At 40.9% G+C, this 15789-nt stretch overlaps 1 protein-coding gene and 1 long non-coding RNA gene across 7 annotated transcripts in view; both read right to left on the reverse strand.

The window, feature by feature from the left end:
* Positions 1-1715: 1715 nt before the first annotated feature.
* The window catches only part of LOC126486607 (zinc finger protein OZF-like), a 17913-nt gene continuing 3839 nt past the window's right edge, over positions 1716-15789 (reverse strand). Inside the window, exons 3-7 of one of the 6 annotated variants that reach the window (XM_050118922.1) lie at positions 14568-14739; positions 8598-8724; positions 8269-8361; positions 3894-5120; positions 1716-2329 (exon numbers count right to left, since the gene is read on the reverse strand). In XM_050118922.1, coding sequence (XP_049974879.1) covers positions 2319-2329; positions 3894-5120; positions 8269-8361; positions 8598-8724; positions 14568-14582 — 1473 coding nt within the window. In that variant the 5' untranslated portion in view covers positions 14583-14739 and the 3' untranslated portion in view covers positions 1716-2318. Of the gene's footprint in view, positions 5121-8268; positions 8362-8597; positions 8725-14567; positions 14740-15789 lie in introns of all 6 variants that reach the window. The other 5 variants (XM_050118921.1, XM_050118918.1, XM_050118917.1 and 2 more) reach the window with 5 other exon arrangements.
* On the reverse strand, positions 9929-14550 carry LOC126486608 (uncharacterized). Its single transcript, XR_007588167.1, has 2 exons — positions 13627-14550; positions 9929-13595 (listed from the first exon to the last, which is right to left on the reverse strand). It is a non-coding gene; the product is annotated as an uncharacterized lncRNA (long non-coding RNA).

Genomic DNA, 15789 nt, shown 5'->3' on the forward strand with positions numbered 1-15789 from the left:
TTCACAGCTATCTGAGGTAATCTCAGTTAATCTGAGGTATCTCAGTTAATCTGTTCAAAGTAATGTGCCAGGATTGTACATTTCTACAAAAATGCTTTTTTTTTTTTTTAAAGATTACTCGGTTTCACTGTGAATACTGAAAACATTGGGGGGGGGCATGTTTTGCTCAAAGTTTAGGTAATAAAAATAAAAATTGGCTGTCAGTTTTCCACACGCCTTTAATCCCAGACTTGGAAGGCAGAGACGAGTAGATGGGTGAGTTCAGGTCAGCCTAATATACACTGCAAGTTTCAAGGTCAGATGGGTCTACACAGCAAGTTCCAGGACAGCAAAAGCTACCTAATATAGACATCCTGTCTCAAAACTACAAAAAAAAATTAAATAAATTAAAAAAATATTTATTTATTTATTATGTATACAATGTTCTGTGTGTATGCCTGTAGGTCAGAAGAGGGCACCAGACCCCATTACAGATGGTTGTGGGTCACCATGTAGTTGCTGGGAATTGAACTCAGGACCTTTGGACGAACAGGCAATGTTCTTAACCTCTGAGCCATCTCTCCCGCCCCAATAAATTAAAATTTTACATACATTAGTAGAAAATGTGTGGTATGAGTCTTTTATGTTTCATACAATATGATCTTGCAGTGGCATTTAGTGTAATAATCCCTTTCAAAATATTATGTGCTGAGTAAAACTTGGTCCACTGTGTGGCGGTGATGACAAGTGAATTAACTTCTGCTCTATGATGCTGACAGGAGGGAAGCAGTAACGGGATCAAGGGAAAATGCCACAAAAAAAATTAATGCTAATCTTAATCAGTCTCATAATTTTGCACTATTTTAAATGTGGGACCAAAGCACATTTGCTGTTTCTCTATACATAGCTTGCTCCCTTTCCAACTCTTCAACATGTTGCAAAACAGCAAAGTAGTCTCACAGTAGAAGCAAAAATGATAAACCTACCTACCTGCTCTTCAATTTTCAACCTAAAAAAGAAACCGTCATCAAAATATGTAGGGGAAGCCCAGCCCAAGGGGGCGTGTTCGCCTTGGGCTAATGTTTACGTATAAATCTGGCGAGTATGAGCACCCCTGTTCCTTTTTTTGTACTTTCTGCTCATCGCTGGTGTTGTAAGCTAGTCCCTCATTAAAGTTTACTATTTCATATTAAGCTAACCTGGTTATTACACCACATCATTTTGGCGCTCTAACGCCTCTGCCCCTAAGCAGGCCCAGGGTGCAGGCTTGAACTTTAGATTGAGAGAGCTGCCTGCTCATGCGCACTACACTCTCTTCCTGAGGGCTGCTACTGATTGAGAGCAGCCCCCCAACGTCCCAGTTTGTTCCCATCTCGCAGCTCACTGCCTGGATCCTATCTTCCAGGCACTTGCAAGCAAGTTTCACAGCGGGCTCCCGGCACAGTTGCCAGGCGCCCCAAGGCTGTGTACTAAACACAGCCCCACCTGATTTTCCCAGCTCTAGCAACAGAGCACAGGATACACATAACTCAGGCCCGAGCACGCTAACCCCTCCCCGCCTATCTCGGCTGAGTTTGCAGTACAGCCAAGGCTCGGATGCGGATCCAATACCGTCTGATTTTACCCAAGGGGGCGTGTTGGCCTTGGGCTAATGTTTACGTATAAAAATAAATTTAATTTCCTGAAAAAGTTCTAAACATCAAATGTTTCATTAAGCAATAGGAAATGACAGGGCACACTATTTGTCATGATATTTATTATATTAGCTGTATGGATTATCATATCACAGTTAACGGATCATTAAGAAAGATCTCTAACATAAAGTTCTAACCTGAGGTGGGTATTCAGTGCTTCTTAAGCAATGTCTCAGAACCCTGGCCTCTACCCAGCAGCTGACAACCAACAGCTCCCAACATCCAGTTAAGTAAACAAGAATGTCTCCAGACTTAGTCAAATGTATCCTCGAAGACTGTATCACCACTCATGTTTTATGCTTGAATACTCAAAAATTTGCTGTTAAGGTAGTTAATGTTTAACATGACCCATATTCATATGTATAATATATACATTGGTAAGTCTCTCTTCATTACAATTTCTTATAAAAATGAAAACACTATAAAATATTTGGCAATTATCTAATTTATTCTTCAGTGAGATACACCTGCATGATATAAAGCATTCCCAAAAATGATTCATTGTAATTTTCTTCCACAATTGATTCTTCTAGAATTAACCTAGAAATGAAGAATGACAAGGCAGGCTTCTCTTCTGTATGAATGTGCTGATAAAAAGTTATTCACATCCCGCAGAAAGATTCCTTGTATTCATAAAATGAATTGTCAAGAATGACCTGTTAGTAATACAATGAGAACAGATCACACTTGGGGAAACTAAACATTACATTTATTTCACACTAATGTGCCAGGCATAAAGGACAAAAAAAGGAGGAAAGATCACTGTTTCTCAAACAATTCTTAAATCCCAATAAATTTCTTCCACCTTTATTTGCAAGAATGTCCTTAGGGTCACCTTCGCTTTTTTTTGACACAAACGGGGAAAAAAAAAAAAACTGCCTGCTGTTTTTTGGGTTGCCATCAGTGAGTTCATAGTGTCCCAGCAGAGCTCACTTAACTTGTAACGGCTACGGTGGAGGCAGAGACTTGCAGACTATGTCCAGAGATAAGAAAATGGTCTCTGCGGGACACATGGCCACTCTGCTACTCAGCATTATTTCTCTGTACACATTTTGTGATGTATGTCAACGCTTAATTTCTAGATGGTCTTGATGTTCTTCCATGCCATAAGACTTCCCTTAGATTATACTGTCTGATGCTTGCCTAGCTGTAATTCACGGGCTTCCAATATTATTAGAGGCTTTTCTCTCTCAAGGGGGTTCTCTAATGCATGCTGTGGTGAATTTTTACTGGAAAGCTCCCACAATAACCCTATTCCCAGAGATTTTCTTCACAGGACTATTTCATATTTAACAAGCAGTGACTTCCAGATAATTTTCCAATGGTTACATTTCTTGAAGAGATTTTTGCCAGTGTGGACTTTCTCAAGCATATTAAGGCATGAATGATGCCAAAATGGTTTTCAACTTTAATTATATTCATTGACTTTTCTCAATTATGTTATAAAAAGTATTTACCACACTCAGGGCTTTCACTGAGTTCCTCTCCAGTATGAGTTATCTCAAATATACTGAAGAAAAACATGTTTAAAACTTCTATATTCTTTACATTCACGTTTCCTCCTATCTAAATACTTAGATGCATTCCAAATTTAGATCTGTAGTGTGGGACATTTTTCCACATGTATTACATTTATTAAAATTTCCTCTTGTGTGGGTTTTCTCATAACATGTTAAGGGCAAGTTCTGGTGGGACTCCCCCTCACATCCATTCCTAATTCTTGTCAGCCCTGTGTAGATCCTCTCATGTTAACTGAAAGCTGTTTTGCAGAAAGAACACCTACCCCACTCACACTCAAGGGAATTCCTGGAGTACTGCAAACCTTCTGAGGCTTAAAAGTCAGGCAAACATCTTTCTGTACCCATCCCCATCATACATCCCGATGTCTATGAGTTCTCTGATGCCTAATTAGGTTTGATTTCTGTGAAAACGTTTTTCTGCATACAATACATTCATAGGGTTTCTTCCCAGAATGAATCAACTCATGTACAATGAGAGATGATTTGTAGCCAAACATTTTCCCACACTGACTGCATTCATAGGGCTTTTCACCTGTGTGAATTCTATAATGCTTACTGAGGACTAACTTCCACTGAAATGTTTTCCCACACTTAGTACATTCATAGGGTTTCTCACCTGTATGAATTATCTGATGCTTGTTGAGATATGACTTGTTCTGAAAGGCTTTGCCACACTGTTTACATTCATATGGTCTCTCACCTGTGTGAACTTTCTGATGAGTTTTGAGGTATGATTTATTTTGAAAGGCTTTTCCACATTCTTTACATTTGTGTGATTTCTCGCTGTTGTGAATTCTCTGATGCCTCCTGAGGTCTGACTTTTGGTAAAAGGCTTTTCCACACTCGTTGCATGCATAGGGTTTCTCACCAGTGTGAGTTCGAAGGTGCATGTTGAAGTATGATCTGTTATGGAAGGTTTTTCCACATTCTTCGCATTCATATGGTTTATCTCTCTTGTGAGTTCCCTGATGCAATTTGAGGTATGACTTCTTTAGAAACGCTCTTCCACAGTCTTGACATTCGTATGGTTTCTCACCTGTGTGAGTTCTCTGGTGCATTTTGAGGTACCACTTATGCTGGAAGGCTTTACCACACTCACAACATTCAAAGGGTTTCTCACCAGTGTGAGTTCTCTCATGTACAACAAGGGCTGACTTTTGCCTGAAGCTTTTATCACATTTACTACATCCATAGGGCTTTTCTCCTGTGTGAATCCTCTGATGAGTAGTAAGGGAGGATTTAGTGCTAAAGAGTTTCTCACACAGAATACATACATGAGCTTTCTTCTGGTCATGTGTCCTCTGATGAACTGAAAGGTCTAATTTGCTAGTAAAGGTTTTCTTTCTTTTAAGGCATTCACAAGGTTTGCTCCCTGAGTATGTTTCTTGGTGTTCAGTGAGGTTACATGTTTTACCAAAAGTTGCCTTCCCTACCTTAACCATGACATCCGACTCAACAGAGACTTGCTCATATTCATTATGCTTATACAAAGTCAGTCCCATTTGAAGTCTGTTAGATGGAGTAATTCTTTTCAGTACTTTTGCCTCCTTTGTATCTTTTCCTTTTCCACTGTGTTCAAAATCCTGCTGCCCAGTTTGAATCTTGGAATGTTGACCAAATTGCTCAGGACACTTGAGGGATTTCCCTGCTACACCACAGTCACTGTATTGCTTTAAAGTGTATATGCCATGAGACTCAGAAGGAAGACATGTATTCTCATATCCATTCAACTCCTCAGGCTTCACTCCTGAACATTCTCTATTATTTACAACAAAATTTGAAATTTTCATGGAGCAAAAATAAAAAGTGTTTTCTAATCCATCTGTTTCCTCAGTTGCTCTATTGTGGCTATTGGCAGTAACTTGCCATAAATGTCTGTCTTCACATTTCTGGTTGGTCTCAACTGTGCCATCCACATTGTAGAAGCCTAAAAGGACCAAAAAAAATTTTTTCTGTAAATTACAATTTAGGTTTTCTAGTGGAATTCTCATGTTCATGCCAAGAAATTATTTCCTATACTACTAGCATAGTGATTCATTAAGATCATATTAAGTACTAGTTTATAAACTTTATTTATTCTTTTGATATAACATACTGAAACACACTAATAGATTAACATATTTTTCCTCACTTTATTTTATTTTTGTGAAGCAATATTTTGTTAAAATATCCACCAATTTCTATGACCTTTTCTTTCTGGCATTCTCTTTTTCTGGTCTAAAAGGGGCAATAATTTCTACCTCTTCTTTGCAGATTATGAGAAAAGCCCAATAGGCTGCCTCGTAACCGGAGGTCTCCCTTATGGCCATGTGTTTACATCTTTATTTGTTAGAGTTATTACTTCAGGAGTGGTCATGGATTATGAGTTTTCAAACATGAGAGTCCTTTCTTTCCACTTTCACACAAGCAGATATCAGTAATTGGGGTCTTAATTGAACATGTCCTGCTCTTTTCAGAATCAGAATAAATACAAGGAAACTCATGCCCACCACCACCCTGGAGAAATGAGCATGCTATACATCAGTTCTAAAATGTCTGGCTACTTGTGATATCAAGAGCTTTGACATTCACCTCCAAATTGCTGATACACCCTCCTATGTCTGATAATCCATAGATTCTAGAGGATGTTATCATGTTTACAGAACCTTTACTTCTTTTAGTTTCACAGAGGATGGAATCTTCTGCCACTTCTCATTATCTTTGTTGCTTTAGAATGAAAGAAAGAAAATAGATGGAAGTGCTGCATTCAAACTATAGTCCTCATTTTAAAAAAAACCATCTTGAGTTCTTCAATATGAAAACTTGTTTCACTTCTCCTTGATTCTTTCTCAAGTGGAAACATCCCTTCCTATTCTGGATCCTCTTTATGGTTTCTTAGATCATGCCTCACACGCCTTAACTTGTAGGTCTCTTCCTGTATTTTATTATCAACTACCTAAGAGAAATACTCTATAACTTTAAACACCATCTGTTACTCATTCTACTCTGGTTCAACATTACAAACAGTTGTTTGTGACTCCTTAGTGTAAATAAACTTATCTGTCTTTTATCAAAATATTAATTCCATGAAGTAAGGATATTATTTTTACATTTTTATCGATGAACAAATATAAAATGACCAGTACTTGAAATCTGTCTCATTAAAATGTGCTAAAAAGATAGGGCTAGAGAGATGGCTCAGTGGTTAAGAGCACTGACTGCTCTCCCAGAGGACCAAGGTTCAATTCCCAGTACCCATGTGGCAGATCACAACTGTGTGTAACTCCAGTTCCAGGGGATCTGACACCTTCACACCAATGCACATAAGATAAATTTAAATAAATTATTTTTTTAAATGTGCTAAAACTGATAGCTTATGCTGGAGAGGATGTGGAGTAAGGGGAACATTAATCCATTGCTGGTAGGAATGCAAACTTCTACAACCACTTTGGAAATCAATGTGGCGGTTTCTCAGAAAATTGGGAGTCAACCTACCTCAGGATCCAACAATACCACTCTTGGGAATATACCCAAGAGATGCCCTATCATACTACAAAAGCATTTGTTCAACTATGTTCATAGCAGTATTACTTGTAATAGCCAGAACCTGGAAACAACCTAGATGCCCTTCAACAGAAGAATGGATAAAGAAAGTGTGGCACATCTACACATTAGAGTACTACTCAGCCTACTCAGCGGTAAAAAACAATGACATCTTGAATTTTGCATGCAAATGGATGGAATTAGATAACACTATCCTGAGTGAGGTAACACAGACCCAAAAATATGTACTCACTCATTAATGGATTCTAGCCATAAACAAAGGACACTGAGCCTATAGTTCAGATCCTAGAGAAGCTAAGTAATAAGGTGAACCCAAAGAAAAACATATATAGACCCACCAGGAAATTGGAAATAGGCAAGATCACCTGACAAAATTTGGGAGCATGGGGGCGGGAGTGGGGGAGGAAGGGCAGAGGGGAAAGGAAGGGAGAAGGGGAGGGTTGGGGAGAGCTTGAGGGAATGGTATAGTTGAGATGGAGGAAGGACAGATATGAGAGCAAGGAAAGAGATATCTTGATTGAGGTAGCCATTTTGGGGTTAGCAAGAAACCTGGCTCTAGAAAAATTCCCAGGAATCCACCTGGATGAACCCAGCTAGGACCCTAAGCAATAGAAGAGAGGGTGCCTGAACAGGCCTTGCCCTGTAGTCAGACTGATGAATGTCTTAAATATCACCATAGAACCTTCATCCAACAACAGATGGAAACAGAGGCAGAGAACCACATCAGAGCACTGGACTGAGCTCCCAAGGTCCAGTTGAAGAGCAGAAGGAGGGAGAGTATAAGCAAGGAAGTCAAGACCATGAGGGATTCACCCACTGAGACAATGTGCCTGAGCTAATGAGAGCTCACCAACCCCAACTGGACTGAGAATGAACAAGCATAGGACCAAACTAGTCCCTCTAAATGTGGTTGACAGTTGGAGCAGACTGAAGGGTCAATGACAATGGCACTGGGATTTGTGTCTACTCCCTATACTGGCTTTTGGGGATCCTATTCTCTTTGGATGTATACCTTGCTCAACCTAGATGTAGTAGGGAGTGCCTTGGACTTTCTATAGGGCAGAGTGCCTCGCCCTCTCTTAAGACTGGAGGGGTTTGGGGAAGTTCTGTGAAGGGGGTGGGAGGAGGGGAGGAAGTGGGAATTTGGATTGGTATTTTTTAAGTAATAAAATAAAATAAAATAATAATAAAAAAGAAAGAAAAATCACAAAAAACACAAGAAAAAAAAATGTCTGAAAACAAAATCCCCATGAGACTGGCGTTTAAGAGGCAACTGAAACAATGGAAAAAGGAAGTACCAGAGAAAAACATCAAATAACAGAAGTCAACAATTAGACTTCAGGGGTAAATCTTAGAAAATTTTCGTCAAATTGAAAGGTAGGAACATATTCAAGAGAATTCTTTTTGTAGACCATGTCTTCTTGTGGACTTCACTGAACAAGTCTGAGCCCTCAAATATGGAACTTAGGATAAATTACTAAAACAGCCAACCTGTGCTAGACATGAACTCCCATTCATGAGTACCGACTAACCTGACATACTCTGGTTTGTAGATTCATCTGCTGTCCATGGCTCTGCTCCCTGTTCCAATCTGAAGATTAACTCAGGTTTAGGGCTGCATTGTCCTGTTAATTAGAAATAATGTAGGACTTAGAAAATTATGCTAATAAGGTTTTTTGAAGAAAGACAAAACCAGGTTTTAGGATCTACGCACCAAAAATACAAATGTGGACCTTTCACTAGAGAGCAGTGAACAGTCATGGAACCCGTGGCCCAGCACCTTATCCCTGAACAGCTTTACATCTCACACTTGCTCACATATTCACTGCAGTGAAATGGCTGGCTCCTTAGACTTACTTACCCAGTGACACCAGGCTGCTATATGTCTCCAACATCACATTCCTGTACAGCACCCTCTGAGCTTCATCGAGATTCTGCCACTCCTCCCAGGTGAAGTTCACAGTGACATCCTCAAATGACACCAAATCCTGTAACAGCACATTCCTCCTCGATTACTCTATGCTTATAAACAGGAACCTGAGGTTTCCTAAATAGTAGAAGGCCTTCATGTACACTTTACATTATAATTTGTCTTGCTTATGTAGTGGAGAAAAAGAAACATCAGAGTACTATCCTGAGGTTATTGATTTATTAATGGACTACAATAATTACCTTATAGATTAAAACCTTAACTGTTGGAATAAGAGAACCCAGGCCATTCAGGTAACCAGGCCTTAACCACATAGGGCTGTATGTGAGACATGAACACATGCAGGCCTCGCTCTGCCTCCTAGGGGTTGGAGGCAGCCTGACTACTGTTATGCTGTATGAGTCATGCAATAATAATCCCTACACCCCAAAGAAAGAGTAACCCTTCTCACTAAGTTTTGTATGCCCTATTCCCTAGCTCAATCATGTATCAAAAGTCGTATGTTTTTTTTTGTTTGGTTGGCTTTTGTTGTTGTTGTCTGGTTTTTCGAGACAAGGTTTCTATGTGTAGCTTGGGAGCCTGTTCTGGCACTAGCTTTCGAGACCAGGCTGGCCTCGAACTCACAGAGATTCGCCTACCTCTGCCTCCCAAGTGCTAGGATTAAAGGCGTGCACCACCACTGACTGGCTCAAAAGTTAACCAAACCTGCTTTGTGCAAGACCTCCCCTTCCTCAGAAACATTTGAAAGTTTAACCTTTGCTTCATTTGGCATGGCTGAAACTCCCCTTCAGAACCCTGTCTTAACCACACGAGCAACCACACACCACACTAATAGTCTTATAGTCCTATACATAGTATCATATGTAGGTGAATGAACCTGTGCTGTGACAACAGGAAAACACAAGGAACTGGTCACGGAGTGAATGACTCTGCAGCTACATATCTTTACTGTCACGTCCACAGCAGTGACTGCCGTGTAGTGACAAAATGCCTCTGCGCTGGCTTTTGCCTGCTGAAGGATTGGGGTTAGAGCTTCTTGGAGCGAAGCCCCAGGTGGTCCCCCTGGCAATCAGCAGTCCAGAGAGGACCTGATGCCCTAGGCAAATCTCGTATCTGGAGATGGCCTTGAGAGCGAGCACTCCTGACACCTTGCCTGATCTTTCTCTGTATTTCTTAATTTTCTTGTTTGTAGCTGACCGCTTACCAAGAGATCAAAGTACGTCCTTGGCTTGGCCCCACTGTTCAATAAAGCAGTCCTTGAGGAACTGAAGTATGCCCCATGCCACATGAGCCTGGGAAACTTTATTATTTATGAAACAGAAACGGCTAAAGTTGATATGTTATGAGGGAATCATCATGGTGAATCAGATTTAGAGAGAAAAGGAGAGTTAGAGAAAATTCCCCTTTATGAAAAGATTAGCTAGATCTCAGAAGCCCTGGAGTCTTTATAGTAAGAAGGAAAGAAAGGAAATTATTGAGCTTTAATATATTGGTATAGGAACTATCATGAGAAAATGAGAAAACTATTAGGGGATATGGAGCAAAGAATAAAAACTATATAGATGGAAAGCTAAACACAGGACCCTGAGAACTAGTCTCCCACGGTAGAAAGTAAATAATGGTGTGAGACAGAATTCTAAGAGACAAAACAAAACTAAAAGTCCTTACCAACATCTTGAGCACGGAAGGGGAAACACGTAGAAAGGAGCACGTAGAAGAAGCTCTATTTTGGTTATGCTTAATCTTGATTTATGTCTGGAACCCTGAGTGGGGTGATGTAATGCACCTGCCAAGTTCTTTGATCTGTTTTGTACAAAAACTAAAGCTTTACAGAAGTAAAGTTGCAGCAGATTTTCACTACACAGTGTGTCTGTCTGTCATTTCCCTTGCATCGTATCCTGACTATCTTATCCTTCACCCTGGTCCCCCGTGGGTGGTGGTCTCCGAGAGGGACGGTCCGCGGCACTTTACTAGTTTCTTTCTTTTTTGGTTTTTCAAAACAGGGTTTCCCTGTGAAGGTCTGGCTGTCCTGGCGCTATATATTCACTATATAGTCCAGACTAGCTTAGAACTCAGAACTGAGTGCTGGAATTAAAGGCGTGTGCCACCGCCCAGCTTGATATCTAGACTAATTTCAATGGTAAGTGCAAGTCAGAGGAGCAGCAGGTGGCAATTGAAGTTCAGGTCTGCCAGCCAGGAAGCAAAGCTCTAATGGGTGAATCTCAGATAGGCAAGGCCCCAAGGGCTTTGGCCCCATAATGTCTCTTGCTACTGCTGTGCCATTTTTCTCTGGTATTTGGCATGGTGTGAATGGGCAGGGGGAAATCCCCACTGCCTTTAATGTAGTGTGATTATCTCATGGAAATATCCTGTCCTGCTGGGCATTTTCCCCTGAGGACTATTATGAGATGATTTCCTCCTAAGCTCTACTGTTTAACTGAAGCAGTGATTTTAAACAATAATAGTGTTAGTTTAAATAGGATTTTGATGACTGAGGGTTTTTAATAAATATAGTAAGGGATTATAATTTATTAAAATAGTAGGGAAACTAATATAGGAAAAAGCAAGATATAGTGTAGCCCCTACCTCTGATAAAGCAGGGGCTGCAAAGAACAGAAAATATCCACACTGCTACTTTCTCTTGAGGAGCCATATAGACTGTGACTTAGGTTAATGATTAAGAAAAACAATTGAGTCCTAAAAGCCGAGCTAGCTCAAATTCTTTTAATCTTTATGTTGGGAGATGTGGTCACGGCTTTTGGTGTGCATCATAGCTAAAACAAAGTTTTAACAAATGACTTAAGGTTAGGTTAAGATGTTTTTGTTAATGTCTTTGAGGTAATAAAAAAAAGTATCTTGGAAAACAATTTAAAGGCATACTTTATTAATAAGTTCACTGATACTGTGGCTTCCCCTTCGATCTCTGAGCTGCTGGACACTGGTCCTCATGGCAGCAATAGCTAAGTTTTATATGCCTCTTGGTCCTGTCCCTCACTGGCTACAACACTAGGGAGAAATGGTTCTGCACCTCACCTGGGCAGCACAATAGAGCTGATCCTGTTAACAGGGTGCAGGTGAGCTGGTTCTGAGGTCATGAGAGTGGGAGAGTTGATCCTGCCCCCCTCATTTGCCATTCAGTGGTGTGGGCGAAGGAAAGATGCCCTCCCCCCTTGGCACCTGCGGCAGACAAGAGCTGATCCTGCACCTCTCCTGGGCAGCACAGTAGAGCTGACCATGTTGATGGGGGCATGGATGAGCCACCGCAAGAACCTGAACATGGAAGATCTGGCCCTGCTCCATCTAGCACACAGTGGCATGGGTAAGGAAGAGATTTACACACACACACACAGCATCTCACTGCCTGTGGCAGGTGCGAGAGCAGGCCCTGAGGTCATGAGAGCAGGAGAACTAGCCCTGTCCCTCACCAGCTGCATCACTCAGAGACCAGGCCCTTCATCTCGCCTGGGCAGCACAGCAGAGCTGAAAGCATGAGCGTGGGAGAGCTGGCCCTGCCCTCTCTGCCACATGGTGTAGAGGGCAAGGGAAAGATTCCCTCCCTCCTCACTCCTTGCCACCAGCAGCAGGCAAGAAAACTGACCCTACCTACACCTCACATGGTGAGGACGGACAAGAGACCCTGTTGATGCCTGCACAGGTGAGCTGGCCCCAAGAATGTGAGCATGGGAAATATGACCCCACCCCTCATCTGCCATATTGGGAGAGATGCCCTACCCACCAACCCTTGCCTGTGACAGGAAGAAGAGCTGGCCTTGCCCCTCACCATCTGCAGCACTTGAGAGAGTGGCCCTTGAATTTCACTCACCCGGGCAACATAGTACAATTGGCCCTGGTGGTGTAGGTGTGGGTAAGCTATCCCTAGGGATGTGAGAACAGAAGAACCAATCCCACCCTTTGCTGCTTGCTATAAAGGATGAACCAGCCAGGGCAGTGCTAGAACGCTCACCTTGGTAGAGGGAGAGTTGGCAGGCTGACCAATCCAGCAACCACCCAGACCCAGGCATCAGGGCTATAAGTTGGTCCATCCCCAACTCTCTGGGTAAATATCACTTAACAAAATTAAATCAAGACCAGATAAGCAAATTAAATACACCTATAACTGCTAAAAAAAAAAAAAAAAAAAAAAAAATTGGAACAGACATCAAAAGTCTCACAACCAAAAAAAGCCCAGGACCAGATGGTTTCAGCTCAAAATTGTTTCAGCTCAGAATTCTACAAGATTTTCAAAGAACTAGTACCAATACTCCTCAAATTGTCCCATACAATAGAAACAGAAGGAACACTGCCAAACTCTTTTTATGAGGCTACAATTTCCCTGATACCCAAACCACATAAAGACATAACATCTAAATTTGCAGGCAAATGGATGGAGCTAGAAAACACATTATTAAGTGAGTTCACTCAGACCCAGAAAGACAAATATCATATGTACTCACTCATAAGTGGCTTTTAGACATAAAGCAAAGAAAACCAGCCTACAATTCACAATCCCAGAGAACCTAAACAACAATGAGGACCCTAAGAGACGTACATGTATCTAATCTACACGGGAAGTAGAAAAAGACAAGATCTCCTGAGTAAATTGGAAGCATGGGGATCATGGGAGAGGGTTGAAGGGGAGGGGAGAGAAAGGGAGGGGAGCAGAGAAAAATATATAGCTAAATAAGATCAATTTTAAAAGCTTAAAAAAAATAAAAAATAAGTTGGTCCATGCCATCATTCACCCCATCTACGATCTGCAGGAGGACATGAAGAGGCCAGTCTTAGAGATCCAAAGCTGCAGGATCTGCACAGCAGAGCAACAATAGGATATCTAAGTAGAGTCCCAGTGAGGGCCCAGTGTCAATAATGTAGCAGAAACCAGAGGCTTCTTGACCTCTGACTCTTGACGTGTCTCTGACTCTTCATGACCTGACCTTTAACTACTCTGACTCTTCATGACCTCTGACTTGCAATGAACACTTGCAAGTAAAGATATATGGACTAACAGGTATACTGTGTGACTCAATATGCCACACGACCACTTCCACAATGAGATTTTTCTTTCCATTCCTTTTAAAATTTATTTGGGGGAGGAAGGGGCAGGTTTTAAGAGCAGAGGGCAGATATGAAGGAATGGGGAGAAGAATGGGATTGAGATGCATGATATGAAATCACAAATTAATAAAATGTTTTTTAAAAGAGAGACAGAAGGAAAGGAAAAAAGAAGGCAAGAAAGGTAGGAGAGTAGAAATGGGGACAGTTCAGGGCGTAGTTCATAATAGGTAAATGCTTAATGTTCATGGGACACGGGGTTCAAGCCCCAGTGTATACAAACACACAAATTAAAAGTAAAGAGTCTGAGTATTTGGTTGACGTTAGTGAAAAAAAGATGGTTAATTGCAAATGGAGCCATTTTCTAGAGAAAAAGAGTATCAGTTGAGAGACTTGCAAGAGCCAGAGAGCAGAATGAAGACACATGAAGCATGGCCCTGGACTAGGCTTTCAGCCAAGAACTGTCCTGGCTGTCTAATGGGAATATATGCCCAAGTCAGTATACACAGGGCAGCCCTACATCCCACCACCCTTGTCTTCTCCTGAGTGCTGGATGAGTATGGACAGGAGGGTTAACAGACACTCGACCATGATCTTATCCAGTTCCATAACTGGAAAAGCTTCGTGGTGGAAATGACAGTGATCCAAGATATTTTCAACCTGGGAGAAATATGAATAATGTACAGCAACAAGAAAAACCATAATTTCTTAATTATTCTTAATAAAATCATAATTACTACTAATAGGAGTTAAAGTCGAATTCTCTCCATAAATTTGGCCAGGTCTTATTGATGGTCAGACTATAAATAAAATAGCAATATGTAACCATGTGGGGAATAAACAACTCACCACACATTCATTCATGATGTCTGTAAGTTGCTTGTTTGTGTTTTTGCCCTCGAAAACACACAGGTGATACCAGAAGCACAGTTGAGAAAAGGAGACCAGGGTAGAGTCATGAGAGTGAGAGGGTATCCATGGTTTGGTCCTAGATTCTCCGCTCAAAACACTATGCAATTAGCTGAAAAAGAAGAAGAAGAAGAAAAACTTGTAAGAAAATTTCCTAGGGGCTGAAGAGATGGAGAGGGGCTGGAGAGACAGCTGTTCTTCCAGAAGACCCAGGTTCAATTCCCAGCACCCACATGGTAGCTCACAACTGTCTGTAACTCCAGTTCCAAGAGATCTGAAGCCCCCACACAGACATACATGCAGGCCAAACACCAATGCACACAAAAATAAATAAATCTTAAAAAAAAAAAAAAAAAAAACCAGGGCTGGAGAGATGCAGGCAAAGCACTGAGAATACTGTATACATAATAAATAAATAAATCTTTAAAAAAAAAAAAAGCAAAAGAAAATAGTCCCATCTATAAGAAAGCGCAACAAAGATACCATTGACAATGGGCTCACAAGTACATTCAGAGCAGTTACACATGAAAGCTATGGCTGAATTCATAAGCACTAACATCAGCAAATAATGAACAATTTGGTAACAATTAACATTCCCTTCCAAAAGTACTTAATAATTGAAACCACAGAAATTATGTTTTCCCTATCATTAACGCAGAAATGCACCTGTTACATGAAATATTCTACAATCCACCCAAATGGGCTCCATATAAGCACTTCCTCTACATTACTTCTTCCTTCATATAGCTCATTTCCATGGAAAATACGCAGATTGCAAGATTTTTTTTTTTTTGCCCATGCTTATACAGGATAAAAAAAAAAAAAAACAATGAACATTTCTTATAGGGCACTGATGACTACAGTAATGTTTCCAAATGGGGCATCTCCACGTATCTACACCCCATTTACTTCCCATGATTACTATGAGTCATTTGACTCATTTGACCAAGTGAACTCAGTAAATACGAAAACAACCTAAGCTTGAAAAGTGTTTCCTGCTGGGCAGTGGTGGCGCACGCCTTTAATACCAGCACTCAGGAGGCAGAGGCAGGCGGATCTCTGTGAGTTCGAGGTCAGCCTGGTCTACAAGAGCTAGTTCCAGGACAGCCAGGGCTACACAAAGAAACCCTGTCTCACAAAAAAAAAAAAAAAAAAAAAAAAA

Source organism: Alexandromys fortis, unplaced genomic scaffold (genome assembly GCF_014885135.2).
Source record: "Alexandromys fortis isolate MF-2015 unplaced genomic scaffold, M_Fortis_MF-2015_v1.1 scaffold_164, whole genome shotgun sequence".
In the NCBI taxonomy this organism is placed as follows: Eukaryota; Metazoa; Chordata; class Mammalia; order Rodentia; family Cricetidae; genus Alexandromys; species Alexandromys fortis.